We start from the raw sequence: 17,712 nt of genomic DNA on the forward strand, positions 1-17,712 counted from the left end.
AACTCAAGTCCATCAAGTCGGTGATGCCATCCAACCATCTCATCCTCTGTTGTCCCCTTCTCCTTCTGCCTTCAATCTTTCCCAGTATCAGGGTCTTTTCCAATGAGTCAGTTCTTTGCATCAGGTGGTCAAAGTATTGGAGCTTCAGCATCAGTCCTTCCAATGACTATTCAGGACTGATTTCCTCTAGGACTGACTGGTTTGGATCTCCTTGCAGTCCAAGGGACTCTTAAGAGTCTTCTCCAACACCACATATAGCTCCAAATTTGCCAACACCACAGTTCACAGTTATAGTTTATTACAAGGTATTAAAGTTTCTTGTGTGATACAGTAAATCCTTGCTATTTATCTATTTTATGTACGATACTGCACATCTGTTAATCCCATATTCCTAATTTATGCCTCCTCACTCCATAACCATACATTTGTTTTCAATCTTAGTTTCTGTCATGTAAATAAGTTCATGTGTACTGTTTTTAGATCCCACCTATAGGTAATATCATATGATATTGTATAATATTTGTCTTTGATTCACTTCATTTAGTACAATAATCTCTAAGTCCATCTGTGTTGTTGCAAATGGCAGTATTTCACTCTTTTTTATAACTGAGTAATATTCCACTGTATATACACTATATCTTCTTAAATCAATCCTCTGTGTCAATCATCTGTGGATGGGAACTTGTGTTGTTTCCATGTCTTTGCTAATGTAAATAGTGCTGCTATGCACATTGAAGGGCATGTATCTTTTTGAATCAGGGTTTTCATATTTTGGGGATGTATGGGTCACAACAATTTGAGAGGGATGTAGACAAAGTGAGAAGCTCACATCCTTGGCTTACAGGAGTTGAGATTAAAGAAACCAGGGATGTGTTGTCTCAGAAGTGACACCCTTAAAGAATTCGGAGATTTACTGCATCGCTTTGTTCTACAGAACAAATCATCACTACAAGATTACATCTTAAAAGCACTTTTTCTTACTTCCAAAAGTGACATCATGATGTTATCTTATTAGATTCTCTAACCATCCTTGTGAGGATTTCAGCTTTTTTCATCCCTTTTCAAATAAAGAAATACTGTGCCAGCCATTCTCTACCCTGGAGACAGTTGGCAACTTCCTGATATACAGAAATAATCAACCTTCATGCTGTCTATTCCAGATTTTCAATTTCTGTCTAATTTCTCCACTTCTTTCCACCCTGCTGATGCTGATTCAGTTGGGGCCACCAACATCTATCCCTCTGATGAGGGGAGAACTACAGAAGACCCTGAGTATTCAGATGTTGGAGGAGGAAACTAAAGCACCGAGAGGTTAGATAGTCAGTCCAGGTTCACATAGGACCACAGTAAATGTTTGTTGAATGAATGAGCAAATCAATCAATGAGAGAATCAATGTAGTTGGAAAAGGTGAGTGGACCAACAGAGATGAACGAAAAGATGCTCATAGCTCATGCCCTGCTAGTGGAAAACCAGCAACAGCCTCTCTCATGAAGGACAGTGTACACACTTGCTCTCTCTGACCATGCTTGCCTGCTCAATGCTGCATTAGAAGGGAAAATGAAAGTGTTAGTTGCTCAATCCTGTCCAACTCTTTGGAATTTTCCAGGCAAGAATTCCAGTATTCTTGCCAAGAGAATTCCATGGACAGAGGAGCCTGGCAGGTTGCAGTCCATGGGGTCACAAAGAGTCAGGCATGAGTGAGCAACTAACACTTTCACTTTCAAGCAAGAATACTGGAGTGGGTTACCATTCCCTTCTCCAGGAGATCTTCCTGACCCAGAGATTGAACCTGGGCCTCCTGCATTGCAGGCAGATTCTTTACAGCTGAGCCAGCCAGGAAGGGAGCTGGAAGAATGTGGCTAGACTTAAAAGTCCCTGGAAATGAGACAGAATGAATGAGTCATCAAGATAATCACTGGTAATAATGGGTAATGTTTATTGATCACTTACTAACTGCCAGGCACTGTTACAAATTATTTACATGTTTACGTTTTAAATTTTCACAAAGATTTTCTGAGGTAGATGTTATTATCATTCCCATTTTACAAATGAGGAAGCTGAGTTATTTGAATGTTAAATAACTTGCTGGAGGGCCCCAGATAACAAATGGCTGAGCTCTGATCTAACCCAGGTAATCTAGCTCCAAAGCCTTTGCTCAGAACCCCTCCACCATCCTGCCTGTTCACACACATCATTGCTCTAAACACCAAGAAAGACACGCATTGGTTGTGTTTTCACCTTGGCAGATGGCTCCTCCTCCTAGCTTTCTGGCAAATCTGTGTAGTTGTCCTGAGCAGCAGCAATTTGCATTGTCCACTAGGCAAATGAGCAAAGGAGGCTCTCCAGAGCCCCCGGAGTTGGGCTTCATGCCTTCATTCAATAAACACAGATTGAGCTCTCTTCACCTGTGGCCTGGGCCACGTCCCTGCTCTCATGGAGCTTGTGCTCAAGTGGAAGGAGATGTAAGATAAGTACTCAGAGAATAAGAGCTCAAGACAACTTCAGAGAGTTCAAAGTGAGAGAAAAGAGGAAAGCAGTGTCTCATGATGGGGGTGGGAGTTGTCTTCTTGTGTTACTCTGCACCTGCTGGGCAGAGAAGGCATAGGCAGAATGACTGTCCTGAGGCCCATATGTTGTAGGAGAAGGAGCTAATACTGTGAGGATCTGGGTGAAATGGGGTGCTCAAGGCAAAAAGAATCTCAAGAAATGGAGGCTCTCAAGGCACAAGCTGGAATCAAGATTGCTGGGAGAAATACCAATAACCTCAGATACACCAATGACACCACCCTATAAGAGAAAGCAAAGAAGAACTAAAGAGCCTCTTGATGAAAGTGAAACAGCAGAGTGAAACAGTTGGCTTAAAACTCAACGTTCAGAAAACTAAGATCATGGCATCTGGTCCCATCACTTCATGGCAAATAGATGGGGAAACAGTGGAAACAGTGAGAGATTTTATTTTCTTGGGCTCCAAAATTACTGTAGATGGTGACTGCAGCCATGAAATTAAAAGACGCTTGTTCCTTGGAAGAAAAGCTATGACTAACCTAGACAGCATATTAAAAAGCAGAGACATTACTTTGCCCACAAAGGTCCATCTAGTCAAAGCTATGGTTTTTCCAGTAGTCATGTATGGATGTGAGAGTTGAACTATAAAGAAAGCTGAGCGCCAAAGAATTGATGAATTTGAACTGTGGTGTTGGAGAAGACTCCTGAGGGTCCCTTGGAGTGCAAGGAGATCCAATCAGTCCATCCTAAAGGAAATCAGTCCTGAATATTCATTGGAAGGACTGATGCTGAAGCTGAAACTCCAATATTTGACCACCTGATGGGAAGAACTGACTCATTTGAAAAGACCCTGATGCTGGGAAAGATTAAAGGCGGGAGGAGAAGGGGATGACAGAGGATGAGATGGTTGGATGGCATCACCGACTCGATGGACATGAGTTTGAGTAAGCTTTGGGAGTTGGTGATGGACCAGGAGGCCTGGCGTGCTACAGTCCATGGGATTGAAGAGTCGGGCATGACTAAGTGACTGAACTGAACTGGGTGAAATTGTACTCCAGACAGAAGGAACTGCAGTGCTAGGGCCCCCGATGAAGAGAAAGCCTGCCATGTTTCAGAAATAAGAAAAAAAAAAAAGAAAGCCAGTGTGGCTGGGATCCAGTGAGTCAGGGTGAGAGTCAGCGAAGAGGAAGGCCAGGAGGTAAGCACAAGTTACAGAGGCTGAGGTGGGGGGTTGGTTCCAGGTACGTTGGAAGCCATCACTGGAGGGCTGTAAACAGGGGAGAGGCAGGCTCAGAGTCAGTGTGTGCACTGCCTACATTGTGAGCAGGGAGGGAAGCCCAGAGCAGCCAAGCGAGACCCTCTCAGGATCCAGAGCCCCTGCATCACTCAGGTGGTCTCTTCCTGACCCCCCTGACACCTGTGGTCCTCTCAGGGGGCCTGTCAGATGCCCTCATTGCAACCCAGGGTCCACGTTTTCCTCCAGCCCAGGGTCCACGTTTTCCTCTGTTGTTTAGATTGCCGTTTGTAAACGCAGTCACTGTGCTCCCAGCCTTTTCCGATGGGTAACTGGTTCTTGCTTGACTTGCAGATCATAAGGCAGCAGTTTCCTCAGTTAACCACCAGGAGACTCGGGACCCGCGGACAGTCAAAGTAAGCACCGACGGCCTTTCCACCTGCAGAGCGCGCGTCCATGGGCCTCCAGAGACCCAGACTCCAGGCCTCTCATCCTGAGCTCAGTCTGGGGAGAAGTCTGTGCCTGGTGGGAGTGGCCCCCTCTCCTAGGAGCCCTAACAGAGATGCTGTCCAAAGACCAGCTGCTTTAAGGAATCCGACTTGATGCCACCCTGCCTGTAGGTGTTTATGTGAAGTAGTCTTGAGCATCTTCTAAAAGGAGCACCTTGTGGTCTTTTGACCAGTTTCCAGGTTACTCAGATTGTTTTGATCAGCAAACTGTGTACTCTCACAGAATCCAATCAGCCAGAGAAGCAACACATACCAATGCCTGCAAGGGAGATGGGCCAAAAGATGCTGTGGTACCCAGGCATCCTGCTTCCCAGTCACCCATTCTGTCAACCAACCCCCCAATGTTTGGTTCTCATTTTCTGCTGTGAGATAATGGTGCTAACTGCTGGGGAGACATGAGCAGACAGGTCCCCGCACTCCTGGACGGAGCAAATATTCTCCACGGGAAGACACACACCCACAAATATCATTAGATTGTGAAGGGGGTTGCCCTAGGGAATAACAAGACAGTGGCCTGGTCTAGAAAGGGTAGCCTAGGAAGGAAGGCCTTACTGAGGAGGTGACCCGAGGAGTGAGAAGGCTGTGCAGGCGTCTGTCTCCCGGGTGAGAGTCATTGGGAAGGGAATCTCTGCCTATCCTGCCCAGGCTTCACAAAAATCTAGATTTATAAAGACTCATTTCAAAGGGTATTTCAAAAGACTGTTGGAAGTGACTAGGTGTTCTGTGAAGAAGGTCTGTTGACCATGAAAGTTTGGTAAGCTCTGAACTAAACAGGTTCCTTTATGCAGGACTTGTCAGAACCTTCATTATGCAAATTATACCTGGTGACTCCACTAGGGAGTGCTGTATTATGCAGCATTTCTAAACATTTTGACCATATTGGGTAGCGGATCAACATACACTGACTTATAAAACAATGAAACTTTTTATTAAAACACAGCAACCACATATAGGACTTGTAAGACTTGTCACTTAAAGTGCTTCAGAAGCAGTGTATCCAATACGGTACCCCTCATCCCAGCCCCCGGCCATCCCTGGGCAGCACATTCCTACCCTCCAAGGGTAGGTTTAACTTTGGAGCCAAATTGGATAAAGAATGTGGAAAGTAGATGATCAAACTGGGGAAACCCTTTTTAGTAAAGGTCTGAAAATCAAATGAGACTAATTTTTTTTAATGTGGCTCAAAAGTTCTGGGGGCAATTTTCAAAGAGAAAAATTTTGACCAAGGGGTATTTTGGAATACATTTCTAATAATTTTTCAGGGTGACTCCTCTGAAGAATAAATTTCATTCATACTGAAGAATTCAAGTATTTGTTTAAAATGAGTTTTCAGCCCTGGTAAGAGTATGAAGTAGAAAACCCAGATTCTTTCTTTCTTGTTTGCTGGTGAGCATGTGGTTGGCACACAAGGGCAATTCAATCCACAGATAAGTGGATGGCTGGAAGGCTATTCAATGAATGGAAAGGAATTATTTTTTCCTCCAGCCCATGGTCTTTTTAGCATCACTGGCTCCAATACATTGCTGCACATTTCTGAGATAAAAGAGTATAAGTAGATAGTAATGATATACATGGTAAAAATAGGCAATAAAAATAGTAAAGATAGAAGGAAAGTTTTCCCATCCTACATAAACTTGGAGAAAGTTTCATTCTGTCTACATTTAAGAGCCTGCTTTTGTTTTTTGTTTCCTTTTTCTTTGACCTAGAGGTTGGCAAATGGGGAAATATCTTTAAAAATTCAGTTTCATTGTATCCTCTCCATAAGCATCCTCCAAGGTTGGTCACACATTCAACCAAATGAAAGGTACTAAGAAGCTCTAGTCTCCAACATGGCACTTGGCCTTACGGAGACAGTCGTGCCCGACTCTTTGCAACCCTGTAGACTGTAACCCACCAGGCTCTTCTGTCCATGGGATTCTCTAGGGAAGAATACTGAGGAGGTTGCCATGCCCTCCTCCAGGGTATCTTCCCAACCCAGGGATTGAACCTGAGTCTCCTGCAGCTCCTGCATTCGCAGGCAGGTTCTTTACCGCTGAGCCACCAGGGAAGCCCCTTACAGCGACAATCCCTCAGCAAATTTACCTGGACAGACTAAATGGGTGTGGGGTGGTGTGCTGGTGCAGAGTGTGTTGACCTGAAATAAAAAAAACTTACAGACCTGAAATAAAAACCTGAGAAGTGATCAGAGCACTAGCGTCACTAGCTTCACTGCAGTTGGCAATTCTAGCAGTATACTCTGAAAAATCAAGAAGTGGTCTGATTTTACGTTATTACCATCTTGAGCTTAAGAAAGAATAAAGGCGGACTTTGTAAAGTTAGGGAGGCATGTCATAACTTCCTTCCCACCTGGAAGGGCTCCCAGAACAAACGGAACTCCCCCACCCCACCCACCAAAGGAGTGCCTTCCAGGTGGGAAGGCAGTTATGACAGTTGGCAAGTAGAAGGCACAGGAGATAGAAATCAGTTCGACATAAGGAAGAACTTTCTGATCACTACACTGACCTAAAATGAGCTGGGCTGCGTTTGGAGGGTCCGAGTTCTTCATCCCAGCAGGCATTCAGATAGAGGCGCGATGCCCTCTAAGCAGAAGTATCACAGAATGGTATCCGGAGTGGAGGGGGAGTTGGGGGAGGGAAAGTTACCTGTGCTCAGCTCTCCCCTCCCCAGGAAGGCTCTCCCAGAACTCAAGAGTGTTTTCTCCTTTGAGTTATTTCCTGGCTATCACCACCAAATCGCTACCAGTAGAAAAGAGTAGTTACCACGTTATACAGCATTTCTGAAATCGAGGTCCAGAATTACCTACATTAATATTGCCATGTGATTGCACAAAATGACCCTAGACCTGCTAAATGAGAATCTTTGGGGGTGGGACCTGGGAGTCTGTATTTTAATATGTTTTGTGGGTGATTCTTGTCATTAGTAAAGTTTGAGAATCACTGGCTTAGAGGTGAAAAGCACCATATTTACAGGCTCAAATCCTGCCTCTACTGCTTACTCACTAGGTGATCTGGGATGTCTTAAATTCTCTGGGTCTTAGTTTCCTAGTCTGTAATATGGGGATATTAATCAGTTCCAGCCTCCCAGGGGCTTTGTGAGATGAAATCAGGTAATGTGTGTAAAGCACTTAGCACCTTGTTAGCGGCTATGTTACAAATAGTAGATAATGACGGTCTCATCAAGCCAGGAACGTCCTGCAGGGCCACACCCAGCAGGCTTGTGGATCCCAGAGGGATGTGCATGCAAATTACCTGTGGTTTGTCTCAGTGCTGATTCTAGGGCCCTATCCCCTGTCCTGGGAAGGGGCCTTAGAATCTGTATTTGTATTATGTGCCATAAGAGGCTCTGACAAACATCAAAGTTTGCAGCAATGTGTTTTCTTAGTGCAGCACAGAGGCTCTGTGGTCAGACCGACCCACTTCCTCCCCTAAACAAGCTGTATGACCTTGAGCAAATTACTTAAGCTTTCTTGCCTCCAGTTCTCAGCTGTAGAAAGGTTATAATAATCTCCACTTCATAGCATTATTGTAAAATAAATGTAGGGAAAGCATTTGCCAAAGTGCCTGGCACACCATAAGTTCTTGATAGATAGTCGCTAAAATCCAAGCAAAATGCAGCCTTCATCCCTCATTAGTCTTAATTGAAAACATTACTATTATTAAGCCCTTCCTGAGCTAATAAAAGGTTCTGGTCTTTGTTTCCCATTCAGTGTCAACTGAAACACTGAGTTTATCTTTTTAGATACAGTTGTTTAAGACTGCTATTTACTGATTAAGAAAAACATAGGCCAAATGAATTTTTGTTGTTGGTACAGTTGGCAGCCATGAACACCCTCGTCTTCTTGGGTCTTTGCAGAGGGGGACATTCAGACGCTGTGCCTCTGGAATCATGCTTGGCTAGATACAAGAGATTAAGTACAAATGGAAATTTTTTCATCCCACTTTCTGCTTTGCAAAGTATTTGACTTTAACATTGTCTGTAGGAGGCAATTCTGGTTATTTTTACCTGTCTGATTGATGGCTGGCAACATGGAAATTTGTTTTAATTCTAGATTTCTAAGATGTTGAGCCTAACAGGGGAGTTAACTCTTTTGGTTCAGGGAGGATGGGTCCAAGCCATCGTTGGCCTTGGGCTCCAATGGCTCAGGATCCCCCAGCTGATAAGGATACACGTGGGTTTCTCTCTCTCTCTCTCTCTCTTTACGGCCCAGGTACCATTACTATGGCATTGCAGTGAAGGAAAGCTCCCAATATTATGATGTGATGTATTCCAAGAAAGGAGCCGCCTGGGTGAGCGAGACAGGCAAGAAAGAAGTGAGCAAGCAAACGGTGGCGTATTCACCCCGGTCCAAACTTGGAACATTGCTGCCAGAATTTCCGAATGTCAAAGATCTAAATCTACCGGCCAGTCTGCCAGAGGAGAAGGTGAGCACGCCTGCAGGACTGCTGGAGTGGGTGGTTTCTGTCTCTCTCTCACAATCACACCACACCCACACACACCACACCCACACACACCACACCCACACACACCACATCCACACAAACCACAACCACACACACACCCCACAACCACACACATCACATCCACACACACCACAACCACACACACACACACCGCAACCACACACACAACACACATACACCACACACACACACCATACTCACATACATCACTCATACATGCCACACTCACATACACCACACTCACACATACCACACTCACATACACAACACTCACACACACCACACCCACATACACCACACTTTTACACACTTTTATTGCAAAATAGTGAGTTTAAAAGTATAAGGATAGAAATCTGAATCAAGTTGGTCCATTAGTTATGACAAAGGTAGCATCCCAAAGCAAGATGTTAATAGTAGAGGTAATGGGGTATGAGGTATACAGAAGCTGTCTGAACTACCTTCACAACTGTCCTGCAAACCCAACCCTATTCTAAAATAAAATGTTTACCTCTCTCCCTATCCAACTTGTCTACCTACCTACCCATCTGCGATGCTGCACTGGTCTCATTTCATAGGGGAGGGCCCCCTCCTCTGCATAGATTTTTCACAGGATTAAGTTTATTTTCCCATGTGCTGCAGAGGATGTGGTGACCTCCACTCCCACAGACAAAGAAGATTTTAAAGGTGGTAGTGATTCAGAGAGTTTGGGCCTTGGCGTTGGGGAGAAATAATTGGAAACACCAATCTGGAGACTCTCTCCCAGGTGACCCCATCCTAAGCGATCTTTTTTTTTATGGGAGTATAGTTGCTTTATAATGTGTTTCTGAAGTGACTCAGATAGATGTATACATATATCCCCTGGTGTTTTTTTATCTTCTTCCTGTTTAGGTCATCATAGAAGCATTAAGTAGAGTTCCCTCTGCTATACAGCATAATGCATCTATCTTGATGTGACCCAGGGTACCAGCAGGTGTTGAGTTTCTACATATCACACTGGAATGCAGTGATGAATGAGACTTGATTCTTGCTGTCAGGAAGCTTACAGTCAAGCCAGGGAGACAGATGCTTGTACAATCAAACTAAGTTTGTATGAAACGTATATCTATGTTCTCAAACAAAAAGAATAAATAAATCCTTATTTTTCTCAAATTTGATTTTTTTCTCAGCAAACTTCCTGTACCATCGCTTTAAATTTCTTGGGAAAGTGAAGCTAGAGATGCAATTCTTTTGCTAAGCAGATTCCAGAGAATTTCCAAATGTCTTTTTTGTGATTTTGGCAAAAGCACCTCTTCTTATAGATATAGGCTGGATGTTAACTTTTCAATATCTCAGCTGATGAGAATTTAATCCAGTAGCCCTTACTGAACTCTGTCTACAATGTGTCAGACACTGAGCTAAATGCTTGATACACAAGCATGAATAATATGCTGTTTTTATTGGTATTTTCCCAAAATCCACAATTTCAGGGGGTAGACATGGGGCAAAAAGAGAAACCTGTTCTTTCTGTACAACAGGGTGAGTGCTCTGAGAAACATGCAGGTGCTATGGAGCACAGAGGAGGGAGCTGAGGGAAATGAGTTTCACTGGGACCTTACAAGATGCATAGGAGTTAGGCAAATTTCATCCCCTCGACAGAGAATAAATGACTTGAAATTCCAAAGGCAGCAGTAATGTGTATTAATGTATGCTTTTATTGTTGATCCTTCCCCACCCCCGCAGGTTTCTACCTTTATTATGATGTACAGAACACACTGTCAGAGAATACTGGACACTGTAATAAGAGCCAACTTTGATGAGGTAGGTCAATAAGTGTTAGGCTGTGAATACTCTGCATTAAAATATTATATTACAATAACACTAGCTTTGACTGTTTTCCAGGTCTCTAGAAGCCCTTGATGTACATTAGCTCCCTGGATCCTCAGTGATCCCAGGAAGCAAGCACTATCATTAGCCCCATTTTGCAGATTTTCTATGTGGGCAGCGGCTAGCATGGCTTTTTCCTTGTTCTAATGAGTGAACTACATCCTGCCCAGTTGGCCTACTGGGAACCCAGTTTTGTCAAGGTATCATTATGCCAGAATTATACATTCAGAAAAACTAAAGGAAAGCTTGTCTATATTTTGGGTTTAACCTTTTCCTGAGGCTCATCTGCTTCAGTGCATTTGGAACTGATTACCCTCCGTTCTCAAGTTCTGGTCCCCATGTCCATCTAACACTGCCCGTAGGGCCATCTTTGAATACAAACAGTGTGAGGATTTAATTTTTATTTTAAAATATTATAGTTAAAGAATGGAGAGAAGAAATGAGAGGATAGAAGCAATGGTTATATAAACAGAGACAATAAAATATTCTTGTCTAAAATGCCATCCGAAAGAACCTTCCAAAAGGATGGCAGGAAACTACACATTTCACCCCATAACCTGAGGCCATTCTGTTTAAAGAAAATGCCTTTCAAACAAAAACAAAAACAAATAAAACCACCTGGGATCAGATGTGGACATTGAATCTGAGGGAAGATAACCGAGACTCTGGGCTTCCGGGATAGCTCAGCTGGTCAAGAATCTGCCTGCAAAGCAGGAGACCCCAGTTCGATCCCTGGGTTGGGAAGTTCCCCTGGAGAAAGGATAGACTACCCACTCCAGTATTCTTGGGCTTCTCTGGTGGCTCAGACAGTAAAGAATCTGCCCACAGTGCAGGAGACATGGGTCAAATCCCTGGGTTGGGAAGATTCCTTAGAGGAGGGCATGGCAGCCCACTCCAGTATTCTTGCCTGGAGAATCCCCATGGACAGAGGAGCCTGGGGGGCCATAGGGTCACAAAGAGTCGGACGTGACTGAGTGACTGAGCACAGCACAACCTAAGCTTTAAAGGGGCTACAAGAATCTGTTGGTGGTGAAAAAATGCCTGAGATTTCCTGTTTTAGAGTGGGGGGTTTGTGTGCTGCTGGAGATGGAGGGGACAGGATGAGGTAAGGCAGTGAAGACTTGCTGAGCACTTGCTGGTGCCTGTGCGGCCCCTTGTACTGCCCCCTCTGGAGCCTGCTGCAAGCAGTGGTGCCCCCGTATGTGAGCTCTCACTTGATTCACAGACACAGCTCCAGAAGAGGGGGCCATGTGTTGATCGAGTAGGACTCTTCTTCCTGCTCTTGACTTTCAGCCACTAGGTTTTTAAATCTCCCAAATTCCTTCTGTGACCATTTAAGTGGATTTTTTTTTTTGTCTTAAAGAAAGAAAGCTCATTGCTTTCTCTCATATTGTGGTTTGGCTATGTCTTACATGTCAAAGAACCCTGAGATCTGGGCAAATCATGACTCATGATTGGTTAAGACAACACTGGCGTCTGTAACACACAAGCCCCAAGTCTCAACACAATTTGACAAGACATGTCACAGTCCAATGTGGACGCCCTCGATTGGATGGCTGGTTGCTGGGGATGGTTCAGGGACCCAGGCTCCTCCTACCTTATGGCTGTAGCCTGCCCTAGAGTCTTGGCATCCTCTTTTTCAGCTGGTGGATCAGGGAAAATGATTACAGGGAAGACATCCTCCCTTCTTGAACGTGTTGGCCCAGAGATAGGATGCATCACTTTTGCCCATATTCCATTGGCAAGCGCTGGTCTCATGGCACTCCCCCACCCCCCTCTGCTCCTGTAAGGGGAGCTGGGGCGTGCGGTTCCTCTCTGGGGAGCAGCTTATTTACTAGCGGAGATCTAGTGCTCCCTCTCTGCCACAGGTACTCACAACAAAACTGGTGATGGTCCTCGCTTACCATTCAAAACTTATCAAAACTTACTCATCGTCTCCCTTCACTGCGTTCGGTTTCTTAATTCTGACACTTATTGGGCATCGAATGACTTATACACTGCTAGATCCCAGGAATGGGGTGATAAGATAAGCCTCAAAGGGAAAAAAGTCATGCATACCAGTAACTCTGGAGAAGGGAATGGCAACCCACTCTAGTATTCTTGCCTGGAAAATTCCATGGACAGAGGAACCTGGCAGGCTGTAGCCGGTGGAGTCACAAAGAGTTGGATACAACTGAGAAACTCACACACAACAGCAGTTAGGATGCAGAATATATGGTGAGAGGTCCAGAAGCCTTGTGAGGGCTTGAGTGTTCCTGTGGGAGAAGGGCCAGACTTGGAGCTTAGGCTTGGATTCAAGATGTGGCTCAATTCCTCATCCTAGGAATGAAGATAGGAACTGCCTATCCGGTTCACAGGATTGTTGGGAGGAGGAGATGAGACAATGCCTGGTAAAAGGTCATACAAATGCTTGCTTTTATCAGATATGTTAATCAAAGAATTAAGGGAGATCACACAGTTGGTTAGATATTTGTCACCTAACACTGCTGGTCCAGTATTCTTTCCACCCCACTGGCAGGGGTATTTGGTGGCTGTTTTTGAGGTGGCTGATGAAAATGTGGTTGATTCTACCCAAACACAAAAAGAATGAAAGGGGATATTTTACCTCTGATGAGAATGGCTTTTTCCCCTACAGCTGAGAGAAGTCATCAGTAAATAGATGGTGGATGTCTCTGGTACATTTTGATGATATAGTTTGTTTCAGATCTTCAAGATCTTTAATATCCGTTGAGGTCACAATGTATGCTTGTATCACAGTCTTAAATTACCTTGTTTCCTTGTTCATTGTTTGTCTCCTGCTACCAGAACACAAGCCCTTAAGGGCAGGGACCTTGTTTACTACTGTATCCAGGTCAGCTATACTCTCAGGCTCTCAGTAAATATTCTTGGGTGGGTGAGTAGATGGACTGATGGATGATGGATGATGGAAAACCTCCACAGACTTACAGCATTATCAGCAGAGTGCAAAGAAGCCAACTCTGCACATAGGGGACTTCCTGCAAAGCCTTCTCCAAACTACATTGCACAAAGAGTTGTAAAATCAGATAGCCCCGTATTTGAGTCTCAAATCCACCACTTACCAGCCTGTGACCTTGAGAAATGTACTTAACCTCTGTGAGCCTCAGTTTCTTTTGCTGTAAAATGGAGGTAATAGCTATATCTACCTCATAGTAAAATTGTGATAATTACATGAAAATTGTATAGAGTATCTAATTTCAAACTCAGAGCATAATAACTGCTAGCTATTGTTTTGTCAAGTTCCTTTTAACACTGTAGCAATTAAGTACCCATGACTCGAAATCATCAGATAAATTTCCACAAGAGGCCAATATACCAGGAATAAAGTAAGTATGGACATGGAAAAGAAATAGAAAACTTACCTAGGTATTGCTAAGGAAATCACCTTCTGATGCTTTATTGAGCAGAGAGGAAAAAGGCTGAGAATTCAAGGGACAAAAGTAGATAATCCAGAAAACTTGTTTTAAATAATCATTTTCAATCATTTACCTGTGATTCACCATTTTTGCTTGCAAGGAGTAAGGAGAACTTTTTCTAATTATGTTTCCATTTGTTAAATGCCTTCATGATGCCTGGCATTTTATAAATAATCTTATTTCATCCTGCTGCTGCTGCTGCTGCTGCTGCTAAGTCGCTTTAGTCGTGTCTGACTCTGTGCGACCCCAGAGACGGCAGTCCACCAGGCTCCCCCATCCCTGGGATTCTCCAGGCATGAATACTGGAGTGGGTTGCCATTTCCTTCTCCAATGCATGAAAGTGAAAAGGGAAAGTGAAGTCGCTCAGTTGTGCCCGACTCTTAGCGACCCCATGGATTGCAGCCCACCAGGCTCCTCTGCCCATGGGATTTTCCAGGCAAGAGTACTGGAGTTGGGTACCATTGCCTTCTCTGTATTTCATCCTACTAATAGGTAAACATCATCTCCATTTTGCTAAAGTTGATAACTCTCTTTTTTACATAATTATTTAGTCCCAAGCTCCAGATTGAACTGACTTGCCATCTAACATAACATGGCCTAATCAGAGCTCTGACTTTCCACCCTAAATCTGTTTTTCCCGTCTTAGATAGCCACTACCACACATCCAACTGGTCAAGCCACAAACCTCAATTCTTCATATCTAGTCTATCAGAATGTCCTGTTGGCTCCACTTCCTGATAAGAACACTGCGTCTGTTCATTCCACACCTGACTTCCAAGTATCAGCCCTTGAGCTTTGCAGTGTTTTCCCTCCTTCTGAGGAACCAGCCCGTCGGACATTGTTGTTGTTCAGTTGCCCGGTTGTGTCCGGCAGACATTGCTGCTGCTGCTGCTAAGTCGCTTCAGTCGTGTCCGACTCTGTGGCACCCCAGAGACGGCAGCCCACCAGGCTTCCCTGTCCCTGGGATTCTCCAGGCAAGAACACTGGAGTGGATTGCCATTTCCTTCTCCAATGCATGAAAGTGAAAAGTGAAAGTGAAGTCGCTCAGTTGTGCCTGACTCCTAGCGACCCCATGGACTGCAGCCTACCAGGCTCCTCTGTCCATGGGATTTTCCAGGCAAGAGTATTGGAGTGGGGTGTCATTGCCTTCGCCGCCGGCAGACATTAAATGCTCTTAAATGCAGAGTAGGAAGAGAGATTGAAACTGGATAAGACGGCATCTACAAATGCTGCTCCAGTGACAGAACTGACGGCGGTTCTCAGTGCCAGTTGGACAGACTTGAAAAAGACAGATGGCTGCTCGTGCAAGTGATCCTCTACAGATTTGTTTTAATGTACACAGTCGCTGATGCTTTCCAGAATTTCTGCTGGAAACTGACTCATAAAAAGAGAGTAGGGCTACATGCAAGGAGAACTTAGAAAGACAAATGAATTCAGAATCTACCAAATATTAGGAATCAACTGGGCAGTGCTTCTTATTCAGAGTTGGAAGGGCAGGCAGGGAAGTCCAGGACCTGGCCAGAGGCCAATGTCCCGGGATGAGATGGGATCTGGGGACAGCCAAGGGTTGTCTGGAGGGTGAGTACCTTGTCTAAGAGATGCGGCTATTTTCAGGCCCAGGCCAGCTAATAGCCATACGTTATCCCAATGACAATAAGAGCCTTGATAGGTGAGCAGAGCCACCGTGGGGATCCTGGCTGGGTGATGCTCAGAAACTTAGGCGAGGGTGTCTCAAGTGTTTATGGCCGTGCAGGGATTTCTTGGGGCTTCCCAGGTGGCACTAGTGGTAAAGAACCCACCTGCCAATGAAGGAGACATAAGAGATGCGGGTTTGATCCCTGGGTTGGGAAGATCCCCTGGAGGGGGTCATGGCAGCCCACTCCAGTTCTTATCTGGAGAATCCCATGGACAGAGGAGCCTGGCGGGCTATAGTCCGTAGGGTCACAAAGAGTCAGACACGACTGAAGTGACTTAGCGCATATGCATGCACTGATTTCTTATGCCTGGAAGTGGTAGTGCCTCCATAATATAGAAATAGTAATAGAATTTAACATTTATTAGGCATTTAGTATGTGCCAATCACTATAATAAGTACTTTTATAGGAGTCTTTACCAAAATCTGGTTGATACTATTTTAATTCCCATGTCACTGATAAAGAAACTGAGGCATAGAGATATTACCCCTCTAGCTGGTAGTGGGGACTTAAAGGCAGTCTTCACTCATCTGATTTTTAGTTGTTGTTGATTTTAATTTTCAGTCTGGTTGAAAACTTTGCCATATTTTCACTGTCATGTGATTAACAGAACTGTGACTTGAGTTTTAGAGTGTACAAACCTGACCTCATTCACCTTGATCATGTTTTTGGCAATTAACCATTTTCCCTCTAGGAAGTCAGGGGGCATGCTTTTCTCTCCATTCCTCATCCATCAAGCCCCCCATCCAGTGTTTGCACTGAGAAGTCCAGCCAGGCCACGGGCATCAGGACAGTCTGTTCACCTGAGACTGAGCTGATGTCACCAGGCTGGGGTCAGAGGTAACCTGTAAAAAGGAAAGCGAGACCCCACTCCTAATGAGGGCTTGAAGGACATCTGCAGGTTTCCAGGGAGGGGCCAGAAAGCTGGGAGGCAAGGAGAGCCATAGGTCTCGGGAATGGGATACAAGTCCAGTTACCAAGAGAAGAGCAAAGTAGCCATGGGATTGATTTATGGAAAGATAGGCAGACTTGCGCTCTATCTATCCATTTCCTGACTTGCTGTCTGGCTTTGGACAAATAAGTTAATCTCTACAAGAAGGGAGCATCTATCCTCAGCTGTAGTATCAATTGAGAGAAATTCTGCTAAGTTTCTAACATATAATAGCACTCAATAAATACATAATGCTGACACCAATAATTACACCACCTCCAAAGTGTTAGATTCAAGTACTGAATTACTTCCTGCTTTGGATCAAGATTGACTTATAGAACCTGGGATATAGGCAGTGATATGCATGGGGTTCTGGAGTGCCTATCTGTGGAGGAAAGAATGATACCTGGTCTAGGAACCAAATTGAGCTTGTAAGAATTCACAGCAATTCAGTTATTTCTTTGCTAACCTTAAGATGAGTCATTCCTCAATGTTAGTTGTGTCTGACTCTTTGTGACCCTATGGACTGTAGCCCTCCAGGCTTCTTTGTCCATGGAATTCTCTAGGCAGGAACATGAAATGGTGTGCTGTGCTTAGTTGCTCAGTTGTGTCCGTCTCTTTGCAACTTCGTGGACTGCAGCCCACCAGGTTCCTCTGTTCATGGGGATTCATCAGGCAAGAATACTGTAATGGGTTGCCATACCTTCCTCCAGGGGATCTTCCCAACCCAGTGATCGAAGCCAGGTCTCTCGCATTGTAGGCGGATTCTTTACCGACTGAATCTCAAGGAGAGCCCACAGAGTGGGTAGCCTATCCCTTCTCCAGGGGGCCTTTCCAACCCAGGGATCAAACCTGGGTCTTTACATTGCAGGTGGATTCTTTACTATCTGAGCCACCAAGGAAGCCCCTTGAAAATGTTATTATATGCACTAAGTAAACATCCTCAACTCTGTCCATTCACTTCCTTTGTCTTGTCCCACCCCTCCACCCCCTACCCGGCTCTCTCACTGACCTCCAACTCACACCCTGGAAGATAGAGGTGTAGGGGCCTGCTATCCTGGTATTTACAACAATAATTCCA

The 17,712-nt window shown here is 44.6% G+C and overlaps 1 protein-coding gene across 1 annotated transcript in view; it reads left to right on the plus strand.

Moving 5' to 3' along the window:
* RFX4 (regulatory factor X4) overlaps nucleotides 1–17,712 on the plus strand; it is a 152,285-nt gene that overhangs the window by 74,208 nt on the left and 60,365 nt on the right. Inside the window, exons 5-7 of the mRNA XM_052640515.1 lie at nucleotides 4,095–4,156; nucleotides 8,457–8,670; nucleotides 10,429–10,506. Coding sequence (XP_052496475.1) covers nucleotides 4,095–4,156; nucleotides 8,457–8,670; nucleotides 10,429–10,506 — 354 coding nt within the window. The remainder of the gene's footprint in view (nucleotides 1–4,094; nucleotides 4,157–8,456; nucleotides 8,671–10,428; nucleotides 10,507–17,712) is intronic.

This window comes from Budorcas taxicolor, chromosome 5 (genome assembly GCF_023091745.1).
Source record: "Budorcas taxicolor isolate Tak-1 chromosome 5, Takin1.1, whole genome shotgun sequence".
Classification (NCBI taxonomy): Eukaryota; Metazoa; Chordata; class Mammalia; order Artiodactyla; family Bovidae; genus Budorcas; species Budorcas taxicolor.